Below are 18834 nucleotides of genomic sequence, written 5' to 3' on the forward strand. Positions count from 1 at the left end.
GACGTCAAATAACAACAACAACAACATCATCACACTGAAATCTGAAACTCCTATCCTTTTCATGTAATGAAAAGTTACTTTTTCCCAGCCATTTAAAAATGAAAAACCATTCTTCCCACGTAGGCTTTGGTTTGCTGGCGCTTAGCACGTGTTGGCAGAGGAGACCATTCTCTGGAGGATATAATGCTTGGTAAAGTGGAGGGTCAATGAAAGAGGGCAAGGTCCTCAATGAGATGGACTGACACAGTGGCTGCAACGATGGGCTCAGGTAAAGCAAAGATGGCGAGGCTGGTGCGGGACCGGGCAGTTTCGTTCTGTTGTACTTGGAGTCGCTATAAATCAGAGCCGACTCAATGACACCTAACGACAACAACAACAGTATGTGTTGCCATTTATAAGCTATGCCCAACCCCATACCTTTCAGTGTAAGATGTGGTGTTTAAGCTTCACTTCTTGACTAAAAGCCCTAGGAAAGGAAAGCTTTATAAATAAAAATAGAGAACAGTTTAGAGATTTTCTTATTATAAAAATCAAACCCATTGCTGTGGAGTTAATTCCAATGCATAGTGACCTTCCAGGACAGCGTGGAATAGCCCCATAGTTTTCAAGGCCGTGAATCTTTTGGAAGCAAACTGCATTGCCTTTCTCTCACAGAATTGCTGCTGAGTTCAAACCACCAACCTTCTAGTAAGCAGATGAGTCCATAACTACTATGCCACCAGGGCTCAGAGAGTTTATGATAGAAGTTAAGAAAAAAAAGGGACAAGATGGTATTCAGGTAAAGGCAGTATACAGTTAGTACTGTGCTTATGCTGCCCCCTAGTGGCTCAATTGCTCATGTGCAACTCCAAATCGACGCTGAAGAAAATTAGAACAGTCCACTAGAGCCAAAGCACAACTTTGAATATATCCCACTTGAATTTAGAGATTATCCCAAGAATAGATTTGGCACACTGAACACTAATGGCCAAAGACCAGTTGAGATGTGGGATGACATCAAGGACATCATACATAAAGAAAGCAAAAGGTCATTAAAAAGACAGGAAATAAATGAAGTATTATGAAATAAATGAAAGACCAAAATGGATGTCAGAAGAGACTGAAACTTGCTCTTGCATGTAGAGCAGCTAAAGTGAATGGAAGAAATGATGAAGTAAAGGAGCTGAATAGGAGATTTCAAAGGGTGGCTTAAGAAGACAAAGCATATAAGGAAATGTGCAAAGACTTCGTGTTAGAAAACCAAAAGGAAAGAACATGCTCAACATTTCTAAAGCTGAAGGAAGTGAAGAAAAAATTCAAGCTTTGAGTTACAGTATTGAAGAACTGCATGGGCAAAATACTGAATGAAGCAGAAAGCATCAAAAGAAGATGGAAGGAATACACAGAGTCGCTGTACCAAAAAGAGTAAGTCAACATTCAACCATTTCAGGAGGTAGCCTATGATCAAGAATCAGTGGTATTCTATTTGACTATGAGACCAGAACTAGATGGTGCCTGGCTACCACTGTCAACCACTCGGAGTGGGATCTATGTAGGAGATCCTGGATAGAGAGGGAGAAAAATGTGGAACAAAACTCAAAATCATTTGGGGAGGAAAAAAAAGGGGGGAGGGGACCAGGTTTGCTTGTCTGATAGAGCCTGGTGGAACCACTGAGACTATGGCCTCTAGCTGCCCTTCAGGTCTGGAATTGAACCCATACCTGTGGCTTCCAGCCAAACAAAAGACAGGCATTTGAGTTGAACATGTACATGAGGTAGATACACTCCCTGGAGAGAACAATCTTGGGAGAAAGAAGGGCTGTTTATGCACAGGGAGATAGCTCAGGGGGCAGGAGTGCATAGAGTGATGGGCACAGGGAAGAGGTAACTATCAGGAGGAAGTGGGAGAGGAGCTGTTGCATTGGGGTAAATTGTGGTCAATGTCATGAGACAAAGTGTGTGTGAACTGCTGTATGGAAAGTGAATTTGCTCTGTTAACTTTCACCCAAGTCACAATAAAAAAAATAAAATCGGTGGTATTGAAGGAAGAAGTCCAAGCTGTACTGAAGGCACTACAAAACACAAGGCTCTAGTGAGTGATGGAATGCTCATTGAGATGTTTCCACAAACGGATCCAACACTGAAAGCACACGCATCTATGCCAAGAAATTTGGAAGACAGCTACCAGAACAACCAGCGGGAAGAGATCCATGTTTGTGCCCATACCAAAGGTGATCCGACAGAATGTGGGCATTACCAAAGAATATAATCATATCACCCAAAAGTAAAATTTTACTGAAGATAATTCAAAAATGGTTGCAGCAGTACATCAACAGGGAACCGCCAGGCATTCAAGCCGGATTCAGAGGAAGACGTGGAATGAAGGTTATCATTGCCGATGTCAGATGGTTCTTTTGACTGAAGGTAGAGAATACCAGGAAGATGTTTGTCTCTTTTACTGACTACACAAAGGCATCTGATTGTGTGGATCATAACAAATTATGGATAACATTGTGAAGAATGGGAATTCTGGAACACTTAATTTTGCTCATGTGCAATCTGTACACAGATTAAGAGTCAGTTGTTTAACAAAACATGGGGATACTGTGTGGTTTAAAATCAGGAGATGTGTGCATCAGTGTTGTGTCCTTTTACCACACTTATTCAATCTGTACACTGAGCAAATAATCCAAGAAGCTGGACTATATAAAGAAGAAAGTGGCATCAGGATTGGAGGAAGGCTCATTAACAACCTGTGATGTGCAGACGACACAACCTTGCTTGCTGAAAGTGAAGAAGACTTGAAGCACTTACTGATGAAGATCAAAGACTACAGTTTTCAGTATGGATTACACCTCAACATAAAATCAAATCCTCACAATTGGACCAGTAAGCAACATCATGATAAACAGAAAAGACTGAAGTTGCAAGGCCTTCATTTTACTTGGATCCACAATCAACACCCATGGAAGCAGCAGTCAAGAAATAAATGACATACTTCGTTGGGCACAACTGCTACAAAAGATCTCTTCAAGGTGTTACAAAGATGTCACTTTGAGGACTAAAGTACACCTGACCCAAGCTATAGTATTTTCAACCGCCTCATATGCATGAGAAAGCTGGACAATGAAAAGGAAGACCAAAGAACTGATGACTTTGAATTACGGTGTAGGTGCAGAATATGAACTATACCAAGAACCGCCAGAAGAATGAACAAATCGACCTTGGAAGAAGTACAGCCAAAATGTTCCTTAGAAGCAAAGATGTGAGACTTTGTTTTGTGTAGTTTGAATATGTTAGGGGGTGGGGGTGGGGGGCAGTCCCTGGAAAGGATGTCATGCTTGGTAAATTCAGTGAAAAAGAGGAAGACCCTCAATGAGATGGATCAACACCGTGGCTGCAACGATGGGCTCACACACAGCAGTGACTGAGGATGGTGCAAGACCAGGCCATGTTTCATTCTGTTGCACAGAAGGTCTCTATGAGTCAGAGTCAACTCAATGGCACCTAAAAACAGTGGCTGCAGCTTTTTCTCACAGCTCTCTCCAAGGACAGACTTGGAAAGCATTTTCCTTTCCACTAGGCACATGTGACCAGTTAGGCTGGTATTCCTGACCACACTGAATAAGGACTTCCAATCAGTTAAACCAAAGAGAAGTATAAAAGTAAGGGATTATAATAAACCTTCATAATCATTTGAGGTGAATAATTAAGCTTCTAGTCACAGAATTTTGGAAATGAAAGGAACCTTTGTAATCACTTAGTTCAATTTTTACCAAATTATCAGCCTTCACTGACCATCTAAGTAGCTTTCAGGTAGGAAAATACAAGTCCAGAAAGGTCAGCTGTTGAAAGGGACAGTGTTCATGACAGAGTCTGTGTGGGAACCCAGCTTATCCGCTTCTAGTGCAGGCCTCCCTGCACAACACTGATAGACACACACGGTCCCACGAGATGCATGCAGAGAGCTAGTGCAGTGGTTTAGAAGAGCAGCTGTGGGGCCAAGACTGCTGGGGTCACAGCCCAGTCCTGTCACTTAGTGGCTTGGTGCCCCCGGACACTTACCTAACCTTTACCTCAATTTTCACAACTGTAAAACCAAATCGTTGTCAGGTTGGAATGAGCCAATGGTGTCTGGCCTATTGTTAGGTGCCATCAAGTCTTTCTGACTCAGCAGCCCTAAAGGACACAGTAGACCTGCCCCATAGGATTTACAAGGCTGTAAATCTTTACGGAAGCCAACTGCCTCATCTTTCTCCCACAGAGCAGTTGCTGGGTTCAAACTATCAGCCTTTTCATTAGCAGTCAAGTGCTTTACCACTGTGCCACCAGAGGTCGTTATAAATTTACTGGGAACCTACTATGTGTCAGACACTGGGTGCTTAATCCATTGTGCTGGATTTAATCCTCGCAGCTATTCACCAAAGTGAGCGTATGGTCCCCTTCTGCAAATGAGCCTGAGGGGTCACATGTAGAGTGGGGGTGCTAGGAACAAATGCTGTGATTGGAGCCATTTCTACAAGAGGATTTTATGAAGGCATCCACTGCTGAAGTTCCTTGAATTCATCTGAGGCAGGCAAAAGCTTGCTTAGTTCTGAAAGTCCTGAGGTTTCCTATCTCTGGAAACATCCTCTCATGTCCTGTCTTCAATTCCTTCAACAGACACAGAAGGGAGGCATTCAGACAGATGAGGAAACAGCCTGTGTTCCAGACTCCCCACCAGGTGGCCCACTCCTCTCAGGACCGAAAGTGCTTGTGACATGCACGGTTCCCATCATTTAATTCCACTTGGGAAGCACTGCAGGCAGGATGTGGGCAGGGTGGGGTGTCTGAGGCACTGAACTTCCCACACCCGGAGTTCCTAATCTGTGGGATCGGGCAGAGATCCACCACCTTTCACAGAGTGATGACCAAATGGCCTACAGGACAGTGCAAGGGAAACTGTAACCACCACAGACACGCTGAAGACTGCTGGCTCAGCTCTCCAGTGCCACTCTAACAGAAATGCCACAAGTGGGGGGCTTTAACAAACAGAAACTTACATTCTCACGGTTTAGGAGGCTAGAAGTCCGCATTTAGGACACCGGCTTGAGAGGAAGGCCTTCTCTCTTTGTCGGCTCTGAAGGAAGGTCCTTATCTTTTCTGAGCATCTGCTCCCAGGAGATCTCCACATGGTTTGGCATCTCTCTTCCTGTGGTAGTTAAGGCTGTGTGTCAACTTAGCTGGGCCTGGTTTTGAGTGGCTGGGCAGCTGGATGTAGTTATTCCCCATGATGAGACTGGTAGTTAACTCCATGGCAGACTCTGCAGTGAGCACCTGAGTAGCTGCCTTAGGGACGTGGTCTGCTTCCAGTATATAAAAAGCAGTTTTGAGGAAGGTCTCTAGCTTTTTGGCACATCTGGATCCTGCATTTGGCTGTCTTCATCTCAATGTCTGCCGATCTTGAGACTGCTTCTGGACTTGATCTAATGGTCTGCTGTGTTGCTTGGTAACTTGCGGGATATGCCATTTTACTTGTTGACCTTGGGTTTGTCAGCCTCAGCAGCCAGCAGCTGCCTGAGTTAAGAGATGCCTCCAGCTTCAGTGGGCCGGGAGCAAGAAGCAGAGCTGAAGCCCAAGGCTGAGGGACTTTCACCCAGCCCCTAGAGCTGGCACTTTGAACTTGGACTCCTAACCTCCTAAACTCTAAGAGAATAAATTGCTGTTTGTTAAAGCCATCTACCTGTGGTATTTCCGTCCATACCCCATCTCTGCTTCTCCCCGGCTTGTTAAATCTCTTTTCTCTCTCAGGAGACTGACACATGACACAGTCCACACGAATCCTGCCTCATTAACCTAGCAAGGACAACCCATTCCCAAATGGGACTACGCCCACAGGCACAGAGGTCAGGTTTACAACAGATACTTTTGGGAGACACAATTCAGTTTTGTTTTTGGAGGAAAGAGTATCTGCTTCTGGCATTGGCCTCTTCTCCCACCAGTTGGCAATGCTTTCCAACTAGCAGGTTCTTTCAGGGCGAGGCCAACTGAGACCTCCATTCGCAAGGCAGCAGATTGGAGCTGGAAGAGGAAAGAGAAACAATGACCTCTCACCTCCCTAGCCTCCAAATTTCAAATTGCAAAACAGGATCTTGGGATGAAGAGCTTCTGGTGACCAAGGTCTACAGTCGTCACAGGTGGAGGGGTGAGTACGTGCATGGAGAGGCCTTTGGTCCCCATGCATGAGATGGGCTCCATTTTCCAGAACAGAGAGATGAGGAAGTCCCAAAGCCCTGTGCTTCCAAGACTTATGTATATTTGTGTACACAAAAGTGCATGCAACCTTCACCCATGTTCCAACTTGGAGGGTTTCCATTTTTCAAAAGGACAGCACCGTAAAAGGAGGTAGATTTCTCTCTGACATGTGCAAAGACATTATTCTTGCATTTATAGGCACAATAGCCATGGTTTCTAAGCATAGGTGAAGCAAAACATTGATGTCAGACTGCCTTTAGAAACCCACATTGTGTCAGACAGTGTCAAAGGGTACTCCCAAGGAAGACGCGCTACAGCCCACGGCCTCCCTCTGCACGTGGTCATGTCAGAGTCTGTGAGAGCAGAGTTAACACAGCCCCCCTCCCACCTCTAAGCTTACACTTGCCTCAACCCTCTGGCCACAGAGGCCCCATTCTCATGACCCCTGAAGAGAAAGAAGGTCCAGGCACACAGTGACCATGTCTGACAGTGCACTCCACTCCCTCATGTCATGCCCTGCATCTCAAAACTCATTTCTCTGACAGAAGTGAGCCTGCTGGGTGGGTTAAGGGGAATCAACATTTTTCTTTACCCTTTTGAGATGAAATTAAGGAAAGGGTTATGGTTACTGGTTGAAAACTGACACAGCTGCCTTGTCGGTTCTGCTGCCTAAGCCTAGGAATGCTTCTGGGATCAATACATAGAACTGAAAAAGGTTATTTTCCAAAGCACAGGTAGATGGTGTCTCCTAAATACTAGATGTGGGGTTTTTTGTTGTTTTGTTTTTAAGCGTTTTTCTTGAGAACCTTCTCTGAGATGTTTGAGCTTTAGAACTTACATGAAAAATAACATCTGGTGGATCTCTCCTCATCCAGAACAAAGAAGAATGAAGAAAACCAAAATTCATGGAACAATTAGTCCTAGCGACTGGTACACCATCCCATCTGCAGCCTATATGACTATGAGACCAGAAGAACTAGATGGTGCCCGTCTACCACTGTCATCCACTTGAAAGGGGATCTATGTAGGAGATCCTTGATAGAGAGGGAGAACAATGTGGAACAAAACTCAAAATCATTTGGAGGAAAAAAAAAAGGGGGGGGGGGGACCAGGTTTGCTGGTCCAATAGGGCCTGGTGGAACCACTGAGACTATGGCCCCTAGCTGCCCTTCAGATATGGAATTGAACCCACACCTGTGGTTTCCAGCCAAACAAAAGACAGGCATATGAGTTGAACATTTACCTCAGGTAGATACACTCCTTGGAGAGAACAATCATGGGAGAAAGAAAGGCTGCTTATGCACAGGGAGACAACTCAGGGGGCAGGCATGCATGAAGGGATGGACACTGGGAAGAGGTAACTATGGGGAGGAAGTGGGAGGCGAGCTGTTGCATTGTGGTGAACTGTAGTCAACGTCATGAGACAAAGTATATGTGAATCGCTGTATGGAAAGTAAATTTGCTCTGTAAATCTTCACCCAAATCACAAAAAAAAGAACAAAAATAAAAAAAACCCACCTGGGTTTTACTTTTGCATACCATGGCCCACGTATCTGCAACCTATGGTTACCGTTAACTGGTGTGCTCACCCACGAGATTTCGCCTTTGAGGGTGAGGAATATGGTTTGTTGTTAGTATACAGAGTCAGACTTACTGATGCACTGCTGAACTGTTTGCTAGGTTCTCACTACCCAATCCATCCATCCCCTGCCCTCCCAGACCAACTTCTCTGCCACATTTTCCCATCTCCTCAACCAGTGTCACAACTCTGTTCATCAAAATTCAATTCCACTCACATTTAAGTGCCTTCAGGTGCTCTTTCATTGGCCCTTCCTTCCGTATAATTTCATTTGCATCTCACAGCCATAATTGAAAATAAAATAATCCCATTTTATAGCTAGGGGCAAATGAAGCTCAGAGGTCCAAGGTTCCTTCTGTCTGTTCCACTCTTTTCTAAACTAGCACCACGAAGTCAACTCTTCCTCCCTAGGGTAGCCTTTCCCACTACCACCACCACCACCACCGTCTAGGCCCTCGGTGCTGCCCAGGAAGCCTGACAGAACATCTCCAGACTACATGTATTCTCCCTTGCTTAACCACCCACAGCAGTACCATGCCACGTGAGGGTGTGTGGCTATGGACTGAGGGCTCTCATGTCCTGCTAGAATGATTGCACACCACCTCAGGAATGAGTGCATGTCCTACGACCCAGCCACTGCACTTAGATTTGACTGCTAACCAGAAGGCTGGCAGTTCAAACCCACCAGCCACTCCTCGGAAGGAAGATGGGGCAATCTACTTCCGTAATGATACTGCCTTGGAAACCCAAGGAGGGGTCGCTGTGAGTTGGGTCCGACTTGACGGCACATAACAGCAACAACAGGGCATGCTTACACACACAGACCAGGAGACAGGCACCAAAATGTTCCCTGTTCCTAACAGACAAAAATGGAAACAACCCCAACACCCATCAAAAGAATATCCACACAACAGAGTATTATGAAGCAGGGAAGGTGTATAAACATTCATCAAGGCTGAAAACCAGATGAGCAGAGTGAGACACAGAAGACTGAGTAGGATGAAACCATTCTTGTGAGACTCTAGAATAGCACAATAAAACTGTATTTGGGAGGAATAAAAAATGTGAGAAAATAGAAAAAAGCTAATAAGAAAATTTAGGGTAGTGGCTCTCTAACCATAGTGGACAAAGGCTGGAGTGATGGGACAGGCAATACTGATTACCACAGGTAACACTGCTACTGGAGACATCCTAGTTAATCTGAGGTGGTTCGTAACTTAACGTATGTTAGGTAGAGGGATGTATTTGTCGACTGAAGCAGGACACTGGCGTCCTGGGTTTCAAGCCCACTGCCCAGCTGGACAAGACAGGCTCCAGAGTCTTCCCAATGGCGGAGCCCTTCCACGTGTCCGTGTCTGCAATGCATGACCGGGGAGTACCTGGCAGGGCTCAGGGGGCACCCCAGCGGCTCAGTCACCACTACAGAACATTGCCCGTCGGGGTCCTTCCAAAGACCTCCCAATAGTTGGTCCCGAGTTACCGACGACGTGAAAACTTGAAGATGGCTTAGAGAAGACAGACTGGGGAATGGAAGTGCTTCAGCTCGGGCTGGGAGCTGTCTGGCTCAGCCAGTGTGAGAAAACCCGGCTGAGAAAAGCCCATCAGGCCCTCTTCACTGGGGGAGAGCCTGCCCCAGACACAACAGCACATGCTTCCAAGCGTGGACATCTAGATGCAGGCCACTAGGTGGGCGACCTGCCGTCCGCATCAGCAGGGAAATGCGATGACTCCTTCAAACATCGCCCCCCCACGTACCCTCTGCATGTACCTTTCACTTTTATGAAATTTGCAATAAATCACCATTCTTAAACTGTTTTTCATTTTTTTTTATTGCTGTTAATTCAAGGAAAAAGGTTGCATAAAATCCAATCTGTTCTAGAAATATAAGTGGCCTTTCCAGTACATAACATTTCAGATATCAAAGTCTACGGTAAACATACAAATAAGGAGAAGGTCCCATCCCTCCCGTGTACAGTACAGTATTGAACTCCTCAGATAAGCTTCATAAAGTACAGGGGGCGAGTGGTCCCCGGGCAGTCCACCTGTGGCTCATCAAAACTCCCACCGCAACGACTCAACTACAAGCTAACAGTTAATAAGGTGGTCCAAAAATACCAAGAGCAAATAAAATAGACTTAATCAAAATAATTTCCTTTACTCAAACTTCTCTTTTTAAATTAAAGCTTTCATCTGCCCCTTCCACCCACCCCCTTCCCCTTCCTCACACCTCCCGCCCCTGAGGCAAAGTTCCAAGGTGTGCACTGGTGCTAGGAAGCCCTGAATCGGCTTCTTTGCTTCAAGTTTCTCCTTTTGTCTAGCGGTCTGTTAGGCTCCTGGGCCGGGACCAAACATATCAGCTCCTCTGCTGCACACCAGTGTGACGCCACACAACACAGCCCCTCCGCCCGCCCCCGCTCTGTCAGCCCGTGGCCGACCCGACAGGGACAGCTGTGGTTTGCTGCTGACTGCAGCAGTCCAAAACACCCACTCCGTCTCCAGATAACCTCAGTGCACTTTAGGAAATCAAAATTTACCTGGAAGCAATTTAGTACATAGACTGGCTTTTAAAAAAACTTTTTTTAAACAGCAGCATTTTAAACTTAGTGACACGACACTGACATGATTAATACCGTCTGCATGCCCAGGAATCAGGCTTTCTCCTTGTAGTCAGTGAGCACAGCGGGGAACGGTTACAAAGTGACCTTGCTACCAGAGATGGGGAGGGCACGAATACAGACTTGTGTAGACACCCAGGCTTCGGCTCCAGTTGGGCTTGAGACAGAGCACACACGTCTGAACACAGCGGGACACTGTAACAGTTGGGACAGGAAAGGAGTTCACCTTGACTGAGTAGTGTCTCTTTTACCACAACACAGTAGTAGACTACAGCCAGTACAACTGGCGGTGACGTTCCTCACAAACACAAACACACAGGCGGCAACAGTCACACCAGCTTGTTCTCTTTGTGTCTCAGAAGCAACAGGCCAAAAAGTATGACGGAGTAAGTACAATGTTTATGGGTTTTTGTTTTGTTTTAAGAAAAAGCTCTTTGTCCATTTCATACTCGATTTCATTTTCACATGGTTTCACTTCTTCCTCTCTCTTCCACTTGTCCTGTGTTGGATCTGGACAAGCAGCACTGCACAGATGTGCTGACAGGATGCACACTGTGAGGGGAATCCGGTTTCTCCAGTAAGATTAAGCGGAGGACATTTTAACCCTTCATCCCTCTGTACGGGCAGTTGACAAGTGTGGACAAGCGCACTGCCAGGCCCTCCTGCAGGCCGAGGAGGAGGAGGGAGGTGGGCGGGAGGGGAGCCACGGTCACTTCGGGGGGGAAAGTGAGAAAAGCTGGGGAAGAAGCAAAGTTGTTTTGTTTTTTTTCCCCTAAAACCATATGACGTCACCAGTGTTGTAAAAAAGGTCAAATACAGTTTTCAAGTAAACATTGCACACAGCAAATATTCAGTGTAACCAAAAAAAAAAGCACACATCAATATTTTGTTTGATCAGTTTGTTCACATGTTTGAATGACATGTATCGTACGTGGAAGCCTGCTGTTGAACCGGGAGACCCGAGGCTCCAAGCATCACCTTCTCCCTTTGCTGTGGACACTGGTACAAGAGAATGAAAACTCCCAACTGCATAGAAATCTAGGAAACGTGAAGACAAAAACACCAACCAAATACCTTTCCTTTCCTCCCGTCCACAGACCACCCTAACTTGCCCACGCTTCAGGGTATTAAGTAGGCCAGCTTTACTTGTTTCAGTCTGCAGAATCCAACGTATCATTAGAAGGGGGGAGGGGAGGTGCGTACCTCAGTCTGTAAGTGCCTAAAATGGGAAAGACAGAACTGCTAAGTCATGGCGTACATTCAACGTATCACAAACCACTACAAGCTACCCCATGGGCATGCTCTTCAGAAGGCACCGCCGTCAGCACGTCCGCATTACACAGCGGCAAATCCAACCACTGCAGGAAGGGACCTGAGGTCTGTGCTTGAAGTGCAACCTAAAACCATCAGCCTCTCACACTTTTCTTTAAAAATGCCAAGGGAGTACTCCCAGCTCAAGGCTTCCTTCTTTTTGGGGACAGGATTTGGCAAAAATGATGAAGGCCAAACGCAAGTCAAAGAGGACATTTGAGGTTAACACTGACTTTGGTTTCTCACTCAGACTTCCTAAGAGCATGTCTGTGCTCCCTCTAGGGGTAAGAATATTAAGCTAGTTCAAATCCCCTTAGTCCCAAAGCCATTAAATGCAATCAAATCTTAGGTCTTTTGTCGTTTGTCTGTTTTTTAAACATATGCTGGGAAGGATCGGGGGTAACAGGGATGATATGCCGGAGGCCGGCTGGTTATGCATAGATAACGCTTAAACAGTTCCTAAAAACCTTACATGTTGGATGACTAGATCATGTTCTAGTTTTTCAATATTTAAAAATTTTGCTTACGATACAAAAGAGGATTGTAGCTTTTGTAAAAGTGCTGCAAGCAAGAGCTCGGACACTGGAGAAAGCAAGTTCCCACTCCCGTCCTTGAAAAGGCATTCCTCTGGCCCCCCTTGCTCCGTGTGCCCCGGGCCTACACTAGGTCTTGGCGCCTGCATTTTATGATTTGTGACTGGAACCACAACACACGTAAGTGAGCACACAACAGATGTTTCTGCTACCACAGAATCACCATGGTCACTAGGGTCAGGAGACAAACTCAGAAACAAGTCCTCTGTGAGCTATCGTGATTACCTTGTGGACTGGCCTCCATGGATGACTGCTTACAGTCCTGCGCATAGTGTCCGCTTACACCACAGTTGTAACAGGACACGTTCCCATTCTTCTTGGGCCCTGAACCGTTGGTGTTGGCAACTACACTAGGTGCTGGGTACACGGGGTAGAACCTCCCAAATCCTGCCATCTGCTGCATGCCATAGTTGGCTTGGCTCCCCATGACGGGGTCATGCATCAGTCCGTTTGCATATGGTGTCTGAGGCAGAAAGAAAGGAAGTTGGTTTCCATTGCTCTGATGTGCTTGGTTGAGGTAGCTGCCGTTGCAAATGGATGGCAGGGTAAAGAAGGATGGGACTCGGTACATTGGTCCAGGCATCGGATTAGGATAATAGTAACTGCTGAGCTGAAGGTTCCCATTGGTCCCACAGCTACACCTTCGCCCGCAAGAACCACAGGGACCGGAGCCCAGCTGTTGGGGCGGCAACATTGTCCCGTTAGCGTTCGTATTACCCACTGCACTGATGTAAGATGTGCTGTCGCTCTGAGCAGTGCTGTGTGTCAAAGCGGGGCTCGGGCTGGGGGCAGGGCCTGGGGTGTGGGTAGGGACCGCTGGAGGAACAGTTGGCTGGACCTGGCTGAGGCCTGCCCCTGCCGGCTGAGTGGAAGCTGCTGCCGTGTTCAGCACACTGGAACTCTGGTTGGGTAACACACTGGCAGCAAGGGGCGAGCCTGGCAAAGGGAAGGAAGCTGGTGGCTGTGCAGCTGAGAGGCCCGCTGCCGGGAGAACTACCTTCACATTGGTAGGCTGAGGGATTGTCCCCGTGTTTCCCTCAACCTGAGGCACCATTTGACTGAGTCCTACCACTTGGGATGCAGGTTTTGTGATGGGGTCTGTGGTAGCAACAGGCGATCCTGGAAAACTACCTGGGTTATGGACAGGAATGAAGGCAGTGTTTGGTGACCCGACGTTCAAACTCCCAGCTGGCTGCTGTGGGACACTGATGGTGCAGCTCTCTGAAGATCCCTGTGGCGGTGGTAATTTTAGCCTCTGGATAGTGAGGTGCAAAGCAGGAGCACTGCCATGTGGAAGGAAAGCTGACGGGACAGGTAAAGGGGAAGTCAGTAACTCGAGATGCTTTTCTGCTTCTCCAGTAGAAGCTGCTGGCCCGAGTATTCCGACAGGGCTTGAACTTGTGGACTCCCTAATCGCAGAAATAGCAACGGGACTGGGAACTAGCATCCCCATGGTTTTGCCATCCACAGTCTTGGGCGGAGGAGCAATGACATCAGGCTTCGGGGCACCGTTGTGCATGACACAGTGTAGAGTTGGCATGAAAGAAATATGCTGATACTTGGGCGAGTTCAAGGGATCTTCCAGGAGGCTTCCATTCTCATTTCCCAGTGAAGCAATGTGAACAGGCGGCTTGACAGTGACAGTCTGGTTGACAGAACTATAGCCACTAAACCTGGCTGTTGATGGATTCCCAGAGTCCTCAGAATTGCTGTCAGTATCTAGGGGAAGCAATAAGAACAGCTATTGAACACAAGGGTAAATTCCACCTTTCTTTGTAGAAACAAAATATATGAACTAAAATTAACTCGGAAGTTTGGAACTGCAGTAGATGTGTCTGTCCTACTATGTTTCCTGAGCCGCCAACCTGATCTTCTTTTCACTTTTGGCTTTCTGTAGCTCACCATGATATCCACGCATCATTTAAAAGATATGGGAAGAGAAGCAAAACAAAACATTAACTAGAGACTGAAAGAAGCACAGTGTGAAACAGAGACTCATTTAGGTCCGTAACACAGACAAGGATTATGCCCTTTTAACGTTAATCAACTTTAGGCAATCTAATGGTTTTATATTGCACACTGCCAAACTAAAGTTTTTCACATTTGATTCAGATAAATGACCAATTTAAAGGACTCAATGAAGACTGTATTTAACTCAAACACCTAAAAGGAGAGAATTGAAAAGCAGATTGTTGTTAGATTGAAATAAATAGTCTTAAAGATTTCAATAGGGGAAAGAAAATGGAGAATCAGTCTTTCTGTCATACACCAATGTGCCAGAACACCAGGAACGAGGCAGTAGGAGCCTACTGCCATGACTCCACAATCAGGAGGAAAATGGCAGGTGTGAAAAACTCCCACATCACTCCTACCCTGGTATCCAGAAATACCTTCACGTGAGACTTCCCCTGAGCTCCCTCACTTTTGATAAAAAGAGGGAAAACGATAAGATCTAATTCACAATGTATAAAAATCATAAACTCAAGACACTGCACTGATGTGTCCCTAGACCAGTCAATTAAATGTAGCATCTATTTTAAAGCACTTCTGCTGGTAAGTGTAAGCTCACTGCATGGCATACTTGTTGTTGTTGTTGTTGTTGTTGTTGTCAGGTGCTGTGCAGGCACCTCCACCTCACAGCAGCCTCGCGTACGGCAGAACCAAACACCGGCTGGTCCTGTGCCAGCCCCACGATCCTTGCTATACTTGAGCCCATTGTTGCAGCCACTGTGTCAATCCATCTTGTTAGGGCCTTCCCCTTTTTCGTTGTCTTTCCACTTTACCAAGCATGATATCCTTTTCCAAGGAATTGTCCCTTCTGCCAACATGACCAAAGTAGGTGAGACGAAGTCTGGCCATTCTCGCTTCCAAGAATTATTCTGGCTGCACTTCTTTCAGGGCAGATTTGTTAGTTCTTTTTGCAGTTCATGGTACTTTCACCATTCTTTGCCAGCACCACAACTCAAAAGCATCAGCTCTTCTTCAGTCTTCCTTATTCATTGTCCAGCTCTCACATGCATATGAGACAACTGAAGATACCCTGGTTTGTGTCAAGTGCACCTTAGTCTTCAAGGAAATATCTTTGCTCTTCAGCACTTGAAAGAGATCCTTTGCAGCCAATTTGCCCAATGCTACACGACATCTGATATTTTGACTGCTGCTTCCATCGGTGTTGATTGTAGAACACTTTGACAACTTCAATCTTTTCTCCATTTATCGTGATTGCTGCTTATTAGTCCCACTGCGAGGATTTTTGTTTTCTTTATATTTAGGTGTAATCCATACTGCCAACTGTAGTCTTCAATCTTCCTCAGTAAGTGTTTCAAGTCATCCTCACTTGCAGCAAGCAAAGTTGTGTTGTCTGCATAACGCAGGTTGTTAATGAGTCTTCCTCCAATCCTGATGGCACATTCTTCTTCACACAGTCCAGCTTCTTGGATTATTTGTTCACCATACAGATTGTGTGAGTATGGTAAAAGGATACAACCCTGACACACTCCTCTCTTGATTTTAAACCATGCAGTGTCCCCTTGTTCTGTTCAAATGACAACCTCCTGGTTTATGTACAAGTTCCTCATGAGCACAATTAACTGTTCTAAAATTCCCATTCTTCTCAATGTTATCCATAATTTTTTATGATCCACACAATCGAATGCCTTTGCACAGTCAGTAAAACATCTTTCTGGTAGTCTTTGCTTTGAGCCAAGCTCCATTTGACATCAGCAATGATATCCCTCGTTCCACATCCTCTTCTGAATCCACCTTGCATTTCTGGAAGTTCTCTATCAATATACTGTTTTTGAATTATCTTCAGTAAGATTTACTTGTATGCAATACTAATGATATCGTTTGATAATTTCCACATTCTGTGGGATCACCTTTCTTTGGAAGGGGTACAAATATGGATCTTTTCCAGTCAATTGGCCAGGTAGTTGTCTCCTGGCAGAGCCGAGTGAGTGCCTCTAGTGTAGCATTCATTTGTTGAAACATCTCAGTGGGTATCCTGTTAATTCCTGGAGCCTTGTTGTCACTTCCCTCAGTGCAGCTTTGACTTCTTCCTTCAATACCATTGGTTCTTGATCATATGCCACCTCCTGAAATGCATGAACATCAACCAACTCATTTCGGTATAGTGACTCTGTGTATTCCCTCCATCTCCTTTTGATGTTTCCTGCATCATTCAATATATTGCCCATAGAATCTTTCAATATTGCAACTCGAGGCTTAAATTTCTTCCTCGGTTCTTTCAGCTTCAGAAATGCCAAGCGTGTTCTTCCCTTTTGGCTTTCCAACTCCACCTCTTTGCATATTTCATTGTAATAATTGACTCTGTCTTCTTGAGTTGCTCTTTGCAATCTTCTGTTTAGCTCTTTTATCTTTCCATTTCTTCCTTTTCCTTTAGCTACTCTTTGTTCATAGGCAAGTTTTAGAGTCTCTTCCTGACAGCCATTTTGGTCTTTTCTTCCTTTCCTGTCTTTTCAATGACCTTTCGCTTTCTTCATGGATGATGTTCTTGATGTCATCCCACAATTCCTCTGGTTTTCGGTCACTGGTGTACAATGCATCAAATCTATTCTTTAGATGGTCTCTAAATTCAGGAGGCCTATTATCAAGGTCAGGAGCTCTGGTAGCATAGTGGCTAAGACACTTGCCTGCTAACCAGACGGCTGGCGGTTCAAACCCACCAGCCACTCCTCGGAAGGAAGGTTGGGCAATCCTACTTCCGTAGTGATACTGCCTCGGAAACCCAAGGAGGGGTCGCTATGAGTCGGGGCCGACTCAACGGCACATAACAACAACACAACAACATTATCAAGGTCATATTTTGGCTCTCGTGGACTTGTTTTAATTGTCTTCAACTTCAACCTGAACTTGCAAATGAGCAGTTGATGGTCTGTCTGTTCTACAATCAGCTCCTGGCCTTGTTCTGGCTGAAGATACTGAGCTTCTCCATTGCCTCTTGCCACAGATGTAGTCAATCTGATTCCTGTATACTCCATCTGCCAAAGCCCATGGGTATAGCCGCCGTTTGTATTGTTGAACAAAGTTATTTGCAATGAATAAGTTGTTGGTCTTTCAAAATTCCATCATGTGATCTCCAGCATTATTTCTATCTCCAAGGCCAAGTTTTCCAACTACCGACGATTCTTCTTTGTTTCCAACTTTTGCATTCAAGTCACCAGTGATAATCAGCACATCTTGACTGCATATTTGGTCAATTTTAGACTGCAGAAGTTGGTAAAAATCTTCAATTTCCTCATCTTTGGCTTTGGTGGTTGATGTGTAAATTTGAACAGTCGTAGTATTAACTGGCTTTCCTTGTAGGCATAGGGATATTATTCTATCACTGACTGCATTATACTTCAGGACAGATATTCAAACATTCTTTATGACAAAGAATGCCACACCATTCCTCTTCAATTTGTCATTTCTGGCATAGTAGATCATATGGTTATCTGATTAAAATAGCCAAAACCGGTCCATTTCAGTTCACTAATGCCTAGGATTATCAACCTTTATGGGTTCCATTTCATTTTTGACAACTTCCAATTTTCCTAGATTCATGCTTCGTACATTCCATGTTCTGATTATCAATGGATGTTTGCAGCTGTTTCTTCTCATACTAAGTCGTGCTACTTCAGCAAATGGAGGCCCCAAAAGCTCTACTTTATCCATTTCTTTAAGGTTAGCTCTACTCTGATGAGGCAGCTCTTTCCCAGTCATATTTTGAGTGCCTTCCAACCTGAGGGGCTCATCTTTCGGCACTGTATCGGACAATCTCTCAGGGCTATTCATAAAAATTTCCAGTAATATATCAGACAGTGTTTCACTACAATTCATAAGGTTTTCACTGGCCAATTCTCTAAGAAATGGATGGCCTCTTCCTTCTTCCGAGTCTGTCTCAGTCTGGAAGCTCCACCAAAAACCAGTCCACCATGGGCATCCAGGCTGGTGCAGCCTCCAGCCTCATAGCAACATGGAGCCACCACAGTACAACAAAGTGACAGACAAGTTCATCTCCTAGCTGTTCCAACCCCTCCGCTCACTCCCTGGGCTTCCCCCGACCTGTTCCTGCTGGCCCTGTCTACTGCTGCTCCCTGCCACCTGGGGGCTGTCCCCCCTCCCACCCGCCTTACCTGACATACTTAAGATGTTTATATTTATCAAGGTAATGTTGTTGTTGTTGTTATGTGCCGTCGAGTCAAACCCGACTCATAGTGACCCCCCTCCTTGGGTTTCCAAGGCAGTATCACTACGGAAGTAGATTGCCCCATCTTCCTTCCGAGGAGTGCTGGTGGATTTGAACCGCCAGCCTTCTGGTTAGCAGTCAAATGCCTTAGACACTATGCTACCAGAGCTCCTAATATATTCAGTTTAAAACGTTTGATTTTCCTGAAAGAGAAAACTAAAAACAAATCAGATTCATCTTTTTGGAGAAAGGTTAAGTAGATCTACCTACTGCCATAGTTACCAAGTCACGTATTTTAATTGATGTTGGAGATTAAATTAATGAGAAAACAGT

At 45.5% G+C, this 18834-nt stretch overlaps 1 protein-coding gene across 1 annotated transcript in view; it reads right to left on the reverse strand.

Moving 5' to 3' along the window:
* Window positions 1-11558: 11558 nt before the first annotated feature.
* Window positions 11559-18834, reverse strand: part of ZCCHC2 (zinc finger CCHC-type containing 2) — a 54680-nt gene continuing 47404 nt past the window's right edge. Inside the window, exons 14-15 of the mRNA XM_007935495.2 lie at window positions 12537-14030; window positions 11559-11626 (exon numbers count right to left, since the gene is read on the reverse strand). Coding sequence (XP_007933686.2) covers window positions 11559-11626; window positions 12537-14030 — 1562 coding nt within the window. The remainder of the gene's footprint in view (window positions 11627-12536; window positions 14031-18834) is intronic.

The sequence above is a fragment of the Orycteropus afer genome, unplaced genomic scaffold, assembly GCF_000298275.1.
Source record: "Orycteropus afer afer isolate SDZICR_OR568_19922 unplaced genomic scaffold, OryAfe1.0 scaffold00029, whole genome shotgun sequence".
NCBI classification, from domain to species: domain Eukaryota; kingdom Metazoa; phylum Chordata; class Mammalia; order Tubulidentata; family Orycteropodidae; genus Orycteropus; species Orycteropus afer.